We start from the raw sequence: 12,165 nt of genomic DNA on the forward strand, positions 1-12,165 counted from the left end.
GCTGGAGTACCAAAAAACCCTCAAGCACAAGAGAGAACATGCAAATTCCACACAGGAATACCAGAGCTGAGTTTCAAACCTCAGAACGATGAGACAGAAACGCTGACCGTTAGTCCACCATGCTACCTGAAATGTCACGTCAGTAGATGATTGTTGTGTTGACAAAAGGAATTCATGAATGACCTTGGCCGACCTGCGGGAGTGTGAGATCTAATTTCACTGCACATCATGAAACTAAAATAGCTTCGTTATGTCAAGCTGCATAGTGAGAAAATGTGACTTTGCGGCGAAGGGGAAAGTCTTGTGGGAGTGTGAAGTGGATTCACGTGGAGATGTTGGAATTTGGAGTCTCCTGAGAGGGAGGCGTGCTATGCATCTATGTAGCGTATCAACTCACCAAACCGCCTGTTATTGAAATGAGCAACCATGTTTTGTGTTCCACAGGGAGGTTAGGTATTTTGGGGAATTAAAACGGGTGGAAAAACTATGGCCCAAGGGCCACATTCGGCCCAGTCTGTTCCTTAATCTGACCCAGTGAGCTGTTACAATATCAAGCGTCCTATAATATTTATTATAAATTGGTTCATTGAAACTTTAAAAAAAAAAGTCAATTGACTTATTTATAAGTGATAAAATGCATATATTAGTTATACAAACAACTTTGTATACTGTGTATTCATTTTCTTAATTGGTTAATTAATGATAGTTAATTGTAAATAACATAATTGAGGCAGCACAGTGGTCGCAGTGGAGCAGTCCTGGGTTTAAATCTGGGCTTCGGTCTTTACTGCGCTTGCGTTTGTTTTCTCCGGGTACTCCAGCTTCCAAAAACATTACACATAAAATAATACATTAGGTTTATTGACAACTATATTGACCAAGTGCTTATATGTACCCGGTGACTTGTAAACGACCAGTCCACGGTGTACCATGCCTCTCGCCCAAATTCAGCTGGGATAAGCTCCAACTCACCTATGACCCTAATGAAAAATCGGCATTGAAAATGGATGGACGGAAATGAGAATGAATTGGTTTCTTTCGTTTAAAATAAATAGTTGAATTTTTTTAATACACGTTTTTTTAAAAAAAATATTATCTAGAAATGACTTAGTCCATCTATATATTTTAACAATCAAATGAAAACACAGTTTGCCCACCCTTGCCCTGACTGAAAGGAGTTTCAGCAGCATGTGATGTAGTTTGTTTCCAGAAGAGGGCAGCAGAGAATGCCGCTGGGCTGCCAAACATCACGTGATTTGGGCCTACTGCAAACTGCACAGCACAACAACGTTTCAGTGCTCTTCTCATATCGCTTGTTTTTCCTTTCACCTCTGCTCGATTACAAGCACCTTACCCATTTTTATGTCTTTCCTGCACCTCGCGTAAAAGGTAAAGAACAAAGGGGTTGTTGCAGCCATGGCCCACAGCTGCCCGAGGCGTGGCAGCCCGCGGCGACCCGAGGGCACGTTGCGAGAGATCCAGGTCAACTTGCTGGAGTGTAAAGTCTGCTTCGAGAAGTTCAACCCTCAGCGGGCCGATCGCAGGCCGCAGAACCTGTCGTGCGGTCACGTCCTGTGCGTGGAATGCATCGGGGCCCTGTCCCACCCTCTCCTGAGGAAGCTGGAGTGCCCCTTCTGTCGACAGCTGTGCCCCGTTGACGCCACCTCTCACTGCCAGGCTCTTTGTGACCTGCAGGAGCTGCTCTTGTTCAGTCACGTGGAGAAACAGGACGTTGGAGAAGAGGCCTCAGGTGTGAGTGGCAAAGCCTTACGCCTCTGTTTGACTTTTGGTGGCTGGGGGACGCTTATCAACCCGACTGGGTTGGCGGTGATGCGATCCTCGGGGACTGTATTTGTGGTGCATGATGGCGAGAAGAGGGTGGTGGTATTCACTCCTCAGGGGAAGAAGCGGCACGCTTTCGGGCAAAGAGGAAAAGCCAGCGAGGAGCTTTGTCACCCAGTGGATGTGGCGGTGACCCCCTGCGGGCACGTGGTGGTGACCGACGCGGGAGATAAAGGCGTCAAGGTGTTCACGTCCAGGGGAAACCACGTCATCACGGTCAAGGCCGGCTTCTCCCTGCCGTGGGGGGTGGACACGGACAGCGGCGGGAACATCCTGGTGTCGGACGTCCAGGCGGGAACGCTGTCCCGCATTAGAGTGGACTACAAACTTGGCGTCACGCTGGAGGAGGGGGCGGTGGCTTCACACCTGGAGCGTCCGAAAGCGGTGGCGTGCTGCGGGGCGAACGGTCACACGGCCGTGATGGAGCACGTGAGCGAGGACGTGCTACACCCGGCGAGGAAGCAAAGTTACTCCAGATTGACGGTGTTCACTCCGGACTTCCACGTCCTCTATCAGACGGACACGTTAAGTCTGAGCCTGAAGGCCTCGGTCAAGATGAACATGTCCGCTGTGACATTTGACACAAACGGACACTTGCTTGTGGTTGACTCCCTTCAGGGGATGATTTGGACTTTTGGGAATGTACAAAGCGTTCCCGTCCTCACTCCTCTTGTGGCGGAGCACCTTAATCGACCTGTTGGACTGGTGCCACTTAACAACACTCTCATCGTTGTGGACGGTGGAGACCACACAGTCAAGATGTACTCTTGAGAAGATGGCTGCGTAGTTAAATTGCAATCTTAGGTTAGTCTTCCAAAGATAGATTCATCGGAGGATAGATAGATAGAATAGAAAGCTAGATAGTAGGTTAGCTAGCTAGCTAGATATGCCAGCGCATTGTAGCAGCCTGACTAACCGACATGCGTATGTGGTGGCCATATTGGAGAAGTAAACATTTTCATCAAAGCTAATGCTGGGACAATGTCCCGGCATCCTTGATCTTTTGGCGTTCTTACCTTTCACGGAATGCGCTGACAACTCCGCCCCTACTAGCTTAGTGTCGCTGTAGGCGTAGCTACCTATTCATATCTAAGGTTAGCTGTCCGGATGGATGGATAGATAATCCACCTCCTACTATCACCACTATGATGTTGGAATTGTAGAAACTATCAATTCAAAACTATACAAAATTCACTATACAACAGCATGCAATTGTGCCATGCAGAACAGCCGGAGCAGTTTGAAATCAATATTTATCTAATCTTCTTCTTTTCCTTTGGGCTTGTCCCTTTAGGGGTCGCCACAGCGCGTCATCCTTTTCCATGTAAGCCTATCTCCTGCATCCTCCTCTCGAACACCAACTGCCATCATGTCTTCCCTCACGACATCCATCAACCTTGTCTTTGGTCTTCCTCTAGCTCTCTTGCCTGGCAGCTCCATCCTCATCATCCTTCTACCAATATACTGACTCTCTCTCCTCTGAACGTGTCCGAACCATCGAAGTCTGCTCTCTCGAACTTGGTCTCCAAAACATCGAACCTCGGCTGTCCCTCTGATGAGCTCATTTCTAATTTTATCCAACCTGGTCACTCCGAGAGCGAACCTCAACATCTTCATTTCCGCCACCTCCAGGTCTGCTTCCTGTTGTCTCTTCAGTGCCACTGTCTCTAATCCGTACATCATGGCTGGCCTCACCACTGTTTTATAAACTTTGCCCTTTATCCTAGCAGAGACTCTTCTGTCACATAACACACCTGACACCTTCCTCCACCCGTTCACACTCACCATTGCTCTGGACGGTTGACCCCAAGTATTTAAAGTCCTCCACCCTTGCTATCTCTTCTCCCTGTAGCCTCACTCTTCCCCCACCACCCCTCTCATTCATTCCCATATATTCTGTCTTACTTCGGCTAATCTTCATTCCTCTGCCTCCATCTTTCTAACTGTTCCTCCAGCTGCTCCCTGCTTTCACTGCAGATCACAATGTCATCTGCAAAACATGGTCCACAGGGATTCCAGTCTAACCTCATCTGTCAGCCTATTCATCACCACTGCAAAAAGGAAGGGGCTCAGGTCTGATCCCTGATGCAGTCCCACCTCCACCTTAAATCCGTCAGTCACACCTACAGCACACCTCACCGCTGTTCTGCTGCCCTCGTACATGTCCTGTATTATTCTGACATACTTCTCTGCCACTTCAGACTTCCGCATGCAGTACCACAGTTCCTCTCTGGGTACTCTGTCATAGGCTTTCTCTAGATCTACAAAGACAGAATGTAGCTCCTTCTGACCTTCTCTGTACTTTTCCATCAACATCCTCAAGGCAAATAATACATCTGTGGTTCTCTTTCTAGGCATGAAACCATACTGTTGCTCGTAAATACTCACTTCTGTCCTGAGTCTAGCCTCCACTACTCTTTCCCATAACTTCATTGTGTGGCTCATCAACTTTATTCCTCGATAGTTCCCACAGCTCTGCACATCACCCTTGTTCTTAAAAATGGGCACCAGCACATTTTTCCTCCATTCCTCAGGCATCTTCTCACGCGCTAGAATTCTATTGAACAAGCTGGTCAAAAACTCCACAGCCACCTCTCCTAGATGCTTCCATACCTCCGCAGGAATGTCATCAGGACCAACTGCCTTTCCATTTTTCATCCTCTTTAATGCCTTTCTAACTTCCCCCTTCCTAATCATTGCCACTTCCTGGTGCACCACACTTGCCTCTTGTACTCTCCTGCCTGCCTGACGAAAAAAAACCAAAAAAAAACCATCATACTCACCAGAAATGCTGATTATTAAATGTATTGATTTGTGAGGAGACTATCGATTTGTTTTCCCAGTCGAAGTTGGCTGTAACAGGTTTTGCTGGATGGAAAAATGCTTCACATTGCTAATCATTTCAGTTACATCTCCATTCAAACTACACACACAGTGAAATAGTTCCCGATTTTTTTTTTATTCAATTGTTGTTATTATTATATCATTATTATTTTTTATTTTTAACAATGAAAATGATGTTTAATGTTGAAGTTAGTAAGGAATTGACGCTGGTGAAATTTATTTTCCCATGTGTTTAATGAATCTGTGTAATATGACTCACTTTTTGTATTCATTCATTTATTTATTAAGATGCATCATATATGCAAGGCTTACATTTGGCAAAAGGAGATGCTTGTTGAAAACGTGACGGAATGAAACTGGTTTCACTTGGTCACTTCGGTTTGTTGACATGGAGTTGGATCGCACAGTAGCAATATCAATATTTGATGTTGCTTTATTTTGGTAAGAAAATGTTTATATTTTGTCTCACCCTTGAAGACAGCATTTTACTCTGTTTCTTTTTTACACAGTAATGTCGATGGAGTTGGAATACTCAAAACATTGCAGTGGAACCTCTAAGGTCAAACAAGGTCACTAGTCAACCTCTGATTTGTTCACGTTTAGAGCTTCACCAAAGCGCACTGTAATATACATTTTGTGGTTCTTTTATCGTAATTGTTGACTTAATGTACTGAGCAGGGAGGACTGAAAGGATCCCCTTATCCTACATCACAACAGTTTCTGGTACCTATTTTATTTATGGTTGTCATCACACTTGGCATGGCATTATTTATTATGTTGTCGACTACAAAAAGACTAATGGTGAATGCGTTGTCTTGCTTTTGACGTTCAAAAACTCTGCGCAATCTCAAAACACACTTAAAGGTAAGGTATTATTTTTCCAGCTGTTGTCATTAGCTAATTTAGCTTTTTTTTTTTTTTTTTTTGTTAAGCTTGTGCAGGTCCTGTCGTCAGTCCCAATTATCTTGTCAGAATTTTGCCAGCAAAGCTGTGATTTTTCTTCTTAGTATGACCACGATGTAAAAGGGAAACTATTTTGTATGCAGTTTTTTATTCGTTGTGTCATTTCTCTTGAGTCTCTATGAAGTTCGGTATACTGGGACACTGCATTTATTATTACGTGCTCCATTTTCTCCATGCCGCGTACTCTACAACACTGGTGTCAAACTCAAGGCCCAGGGGCCAGATCCGGCCCACCACATAACTTTATGTGGCCCGCGAAAGCAAATCATGTGCATTGACTTCATATTTCATGCTAAAATACCCAAATTACAAATTGCCTTTTTATTCGAATAACTCTGCGATATTGCAAGCATTTTTTTGGGTTACCAATTCCCCTTTTAAAATAAATGGAATGATACTTTAATTTTTTTTTTTACTGGCTTCTGAGTTCAAAATGAGTTATCCATCAAGTTGTTGTGTAAATGTAATAATATAAGGCAATCATAAATTTAATCTTTATGGGTTTGCAATCATAACGGCCTTCCTGCTCTCCATGAGAGTTATTTTTCATTAAAATACTTGTACGATTATTCGCATATGCTTCTCAGGTGTAACCCCAAACTTTTTCGAGAGTCCCACTTCTCACACTACCCCACCAACACCAACGCCACCATTTTTCTTTTTTTTTTGCTATGTCAAATGTTATTTTCGCTCTATGCTGCGGGCTGCTAGAAATGGACAGCGGTGGGCCACAAATGTCCCACGGGCCGTAGTTTGGACACCGCGGCGTTAACGCACTAAGTGTTGTCTCCTTTTAGTGGTGTCAACCAAGCATTTATGGGGTGAAAATAAAATTTCACGGGTGCGTGTAAATCACTGTTTTCCATCATCACGTGTCTGGTGCTCTGTCTCCACACCAATAAAAAAAAAAAAAAAAAAAAAAAGGTTTGCCCCTCTTTTGGTGCTTGGTGCAGCCTCCACAGTCTGCCTGACAGAGGACAGCAGAGCAGAGCAGTCGAGCTCCCGGACGCTCCGTGCAAGAAGATGGCGGTGGAGATGCTGTCTGGACGCGGGGTCCAACTCTGGATTCGCACCTAAAAAAAACACACAAATCCCGATGGATATAAAGGACAAGCATGGACGCTTTGCTGACTTTTCTTCTTGACGCACGGACGCTTGTGGGGCGGTTTTGAGCCACGATCTGTCTCGGTACAAATCCGGGCTTGTTGGCCGGAGACTTTCCCCGCTGAGAGCTCAAGACGGGCGGAAAGTGGACAAAAATGTCGGATACAAAGGTCAAAGTTGCAGTGAGAGTTCGGCCCATGAACCGCAGAGGTAAGTGGGGTTATGTGTGCAGTTGCAATCCGCTAACTTTTCATCCCATCGCTTTCAATAAGACTTGCGGAGTTTTACGGAATCAAGGTCGCGTTTCAAACCCCCCCCCGCCCGCCGTCTGCTTTGTTTTGCAAAACAAACGTCTCCGTGCAGAAATGGAGCTGAATACAAAATGCGTGGTGGATATGGAGGACAACCAGACGGTTCTGCACGCGCCGCCCTCCAATGCAAAAGGAGACAACAGGTAAAAAAAAAAAAAAAAAAAAAAAACACACACACACACACACAAAAACCATGCACTATTGCTGACTTTAGTTTCTGCAGAAGCATGCCATCACTGCAATTGGATTTGGATTTTGTCGTTAATTGTGATGGCCCATCCTCCAAAAATGTGTCACTTATGCAATTATGCTTTCATGTGCTTGGTTTGAGTGTCACAAAGTATTTGGAGCACCCATGGGGGCTCCGGGACTGTTCTGTAAATGTCCGACCCCAAGTGCAAGTGCACCAATAACTTGAACCCAGCTTTGCCGTCGTGCAGTATGCAATAACATAACATACTATTATGTATATATGATGTACTTTATTGCAATAAACATCTGGGCAGAACATCGACAACTCCGGCCTTCCTGTGTGGCGTTTCCTATTGTACTCCAGCTTCCTCTCACATCTCTAAAACCTACATATTAGGTTCATTAAAGATCCTAAATTGTCCATAGGTAACAAATGTAAGTGTGGGCGGTGCACCCCACTGAGCTGGAATCGGCTAATGAGGACAAGTGCTGTATGTAGAAAATAAATGGACAAATGCGATAACATACCGCACATCAGTGGTTGTCAGATTTAAAAAAAAAATCCTGAGTACCATCTCCCAAAAAATATTTAGCTCTCCAAGGGCCTCGGTCATGACCAACGTTATTACAATAGTGTAATAATAAGTGTTAATCAAAAACCAGGCAGAGGTTTCATTCCTAAAAGGTATATTTAATGTTAATTGTAAGCCACTTTAAAATTAATGGGAAGACAACATAGGACAACTGTACTTCAATAATGATTGCGTTAAATTGTATTGCATATAAATGTTAGATAACAATTATACCCAAATAAACGTTAACAAAAAAAAAACGTTCTTAATTAAAAGATAAATAAAACTTAACTGCACCTGGCTGCTTCCTCTACTGTCTAACGTTTTTAAATGCACTTGCAAAATTTCCAAGAGTCTTAATTTGTATAATCCTTAATTTTCTTGCCATGGTTTTTTTAGAGTTATTTTCATTCATCTTAATATGTTTGATTGTCATTTCACGTTTTAAATGTATTTAGTGATTTAGCGTGATTTAGTGATTCTTTTGCATGCCACCTGAAAGAGCCTGTTTACCACACTTGGAGAATCACTGCTTTGGAAAACAGAAATTCACTGCAACATATAGAGAAAAAAAAGAAAAGAAAAGAAGTAAATATAGTATAATATAATATAATATAATATAATATATAACGATAACGCGTGAAACAGCATTGACTATAATAATAAGAAAAGATAACATTGGTATAGGTGAGAGGAGCAATGACAAGTAGAATTGCAGACCTCCACCAAGGCCAAACGATCCAAAACATGGCAGTCATTGTCAACGTCACGAGCAAGCCAACCCGTCTCTTATTCTGACAATGAAGCGCTACCTACTGCATCTGTTAGGCCATTGCCTTACTTGGCCCCTGTCACGGTGAAAGGTGAAAATAAATTCACACACCGTACCACGATCACACCTCTCGACAGCATTAGCTGAGTAACAGTCGAAACAGTGTTACAAGTAGCGATTTTTGATTCACACTTAGGCCTTGTGCGTCGCTGTATTTTAACGACGGATGTGATGGTGGTACTTGGAGAGCAAAGTATATTTTTCTTAGGTGGTACTTGGTGTAAAAAGTTTGCAAAACCACTGATTTAGAGGCTCCACCCGACTGAAGTTTTTCGAGTTTAGCTACTTTTGTCTTTTTATTGTAGCTTAGCTTGCTACATTTCTCCGGTCGGTAGCTTTAGTGTAGTGAAGGGTCTTTTAATGTTGAATAACATAACATATAATATTAACATAATATTAATATAATAATAACATAGCATAACAACTTGTAGCTAACAACCTTAGCTTGCTACATTTTCCAAGAAGCCTTCCTAACACTGCTAGCTAGCTCGCTAGCTAGCTAGCATTGACCTAACTGTATATAACAAAAACCTTCCTACAGAATTTGGTGTTTATTTTTGGTGGGTATTTGCTAACTAAGTTCAGGATTGAGCATCATAAAGACTTTATTAACTGTCATGTAAATGAATGAAAATGCAAATAAAACTAATATTTTTCAGTAACATTTTAACACACAAGTGTAATGTAACCTCGAATATTAATGTGGTTAAACACTCTTTAAACATTCCTAAATGATACTGAAAGACATTAAACATTCCCAACTCGAATAAATGAGGAAGGCGTAGGGAGTTGCATCCAAATTTTTAACATTATCACACCAAGTGCACATTTTTTTTCTTTTTCTAACATTTAACAGTTGGTAGCCAGCAGCAATAGAGCAAACCACATCTCCACAGAGACGCACACACTCACCAAGCAACAATTTGCACTTGGCAGAGGTCACTCCCCAAAGCGGCATTTGCTTGCTCGTTGCTATTGTTGAGGGCTGAGACGAAGTTTGTATTTGTTTCCATATTGTATTCAGATGCTATGTCGGTTATGGAACAATTCCAGATGTGTTTACATTATGTTTTCACAACAACCGGTTGGTTTGAGGTTAGTTGTATTTCCTGTGATTAGCTCTGGACATTAGCGTTTTAGATGCAATGTTCAATGTGACAAATTCTATTCTATTGTGCTGTCCAGCCACACTGTATGTGTGATGACTTGACGTGCAGTTTCTTGTTGCTGGTGATTTTTGCTCCTTGTGTTTAGACTGCAGTGGTTTTTGCGAAAGCATATAATTTTGCTTTCATGCTGGTGGTGGAGCTGTGAGAGAGGCTTTCTTTCTCCGTTCGCAGCCGTGTTTTGAGGGCACCTGTTGCTGTGTGCTGGAGATTAGTCAGATTTGGTATTAAAATGACAAATATGGCTGCAGGGGACAGTTGTGGGAACTTTTCCTCTTTTGTGGAAACAGAGACAGAGAGAAGAGTGTGTGCAGGTCCTTTTTTATCTGTTTTGTGTATCTAAAAATATGGAAATGGAATTAAGTTTGGGATGCAGATGATGTGCGAATCATTTGAAATCATGCTGTCCACAGACAGACCACACAGAATAAGCAAACATGTGCTTCGCCTGAGAATTTGAAGGCGTATGAGGGATTTACTTTCATGGTTGAGCCTCATTCTTTGCACTTGACCGCATTACAGCGACACTCGTGATCCCTAAGCTGCGAGCCAACGCGACACAGCTTGTGAGGGACCCCAGAGCGGCAGGTTAAGTTTCCTTAACTTTCTAATCGCCTTCCTCAGCTTTCATCTGCACGGTTTGCTGGCACACCCATAGCACATTTGTCATGGGAATGCTAGGTTTGTGTTCTGTAGATACAATGGTTTAGTGGGGGTGGAGAAGCAGAGAAACACCTGAGGCCGATGTCTGTGATGGAGATGAGTTGGAGGGGCATCATGACAAGGAAATACCCCTCGAGAGGGGGCCCCGTATTACAATCTGTCATGTTCCGACATGCCTGCCAGCACAACTGAATACAAAGGCGTCAAGACTTACAAATCCCCTTTGAGAGGAACATGTGATCAAACTTGTCTTCTAGGGGTGTCCCCATCCAATCTTTGAGATAAAAAATCAGTCCGATGTCAGCAAAAAAACAAACAAAAAAAACAAAAAACAAAGATCAGATCACACTAAAATAAAAAATCTCAGATTTTACCACTCTTATACAAGGAGTCCATTCCATGTGCCGCTCCAGCTAAGGTGCTCACATAGTAGCAAGGAGTGAATGTTGCTTGTTTGAAGTCGTTTATTGACACTCCAGTTGAAGTTCTCTGTAAAACTAAACAGACATAACAAAAGAATTACACCAATTGAATGTTCAAATACATCACAGACTCACTCTCTTTGTTTTTGTTCACGATACTCGCTAGCTCAAAGCTAGCACACGATGAATGAAAAACACCATTGACAAGCTAACAAAAATTAGCATCAAACTCGCAGCACTTATATCACTAATAATAATAATGGATATTGGTACACGCTGTATAAACACATACAAAAACCCAAGAGAACAATACTCTTTCTTCAAACCCTGAAAAAGGAAGTTATAATAATGATATTTGATAGTGACTTCTTCGACTTTCTTTGTTACTCTGTGTATCTCATTGCGTGCACCACACTGCCCCTCAGAGGTCAAGACATGCACAACAATTACTTTGTAGAACCCATTGGTTAATAATAAATGGGTCAGTTTTTCCTCATACCTACTGTTGCTGATTATTGTATTTTGTTTGAGTAACATCACTTGATCAAGCCTTTTCTAACATTCCCATTCCACAAAAGAAGTAAATTATGTATGATTATTGCTGTCGGACCGATATGGGTATCGGGCAAAACTCAAGGCTGCGATATCGGTATCGGCTCGTAAATGCAAAAGTTGGATCGGGACATACCTAATGTCTTCCCATCTTCACTAATGATACCGGAGACCAGACGTCCATGTACACACGAGGACAAAATTGTCGGTACAACATTGAAAGTGGACGTTCATTGCGCACATACTCTGTTGTTATTGGGGTATTAGATACTGCTTTGATAAACCCACATGGTTGCCTTTATCAATAAAGTGCAATGATGCAATGTCTTCACACATACTGTACATATAAAGCTTTTTTTCTTTTTAGTAAACATTCTGATCATATTTTCCAAAACACGCCTGACAGACAATGACAATGCTGCCCTCAGGAATGTTGTCTTTGTCTTCCCATTATTCAACCTGTGTCACTAATCAACATTTCTACGTAGAACTGCCAAGAACTGCTTGGCATAATAATATATTCTTTCAAACATGCTGGTCACATAAATTGACTTGTTAGTCTTAATCACAAAAGGACTGTTTGTTTAGAGGCTGGCCTATTGTTTACATCTTGACACGGAATGGAGAAAATGTGGTGTCGTCCGTTTTTGTTGCATCTGTGCCTCATCAGCCTCAGACGGGGCTTCTCTTGCAGTGACAACT

The 12,165-nt window shown here is 42.6% G+C and overlaps 2 protein-coding genes across 11 annotated transcripts in view; both read left to right on the forward strand.

The window, feature by feature from the left end:
* The first annotated feature begins 1,328 nt into the window (after window positions 1-1,328).
* Window positions 1,329-2,613, forward strand: LOC133402159 (E3 ubiquitin-protein ligase NHLRC1-like). Its single transcript, XM_061675774.1, has one exon. The coding sequence runs from the start codon at window positions 1,417-1,419 to the stop codon at window positions 2,611-2,613; it is 1,197 nt and encodes a 398-aa protein (XP_061531758.1). The 5' UTR covers window positions 1,329-1,416.
* Window positions 2,614-6,626: 4,013 nt separating this feature from the next.
* Window positions 6,627-12,165, forward strand: part of kif13a (kinesin family member 13A) — a 45,474-nt gene continuing 39,935 nt past the window's right edge. For all 10 annotated transcript variants that reach the window (XM_061674931.1, XM_061674932.1, XM_061674936.1 and 7 more), the window contains exons 1-2: window positions 6,627-6,963; window positions 7,117-7,207. In XM_061674931.1, coding sequence (XP_061530915.1) covers window positions 6,909-6,963; window positions 7,117-7,207 — 146 coding nt within the window. In that variant the 5' untranslated portion in view covers window positions 6,627-6,908. The remainder of the gene's footprint in view (window positions 6,964-7,116; window positions 7,208-12,165) is intronic.

This window comes from Phycodurus eques, chromosome 4 (genome assembly GCF_024500275.1).
Source record: "Phycodurus eques isolate BA_2022a chromosome 4, UOR_Pequ_1.1, whole genome shotgun sequence".
In the NCBI taxonomy this organism is placed as follows: Eukaryota; Metazoa; Chordata; class Actinopteri; order Syngnathiformes; family Syngnathidae; genus Phycodurus; species Phycodurus eques.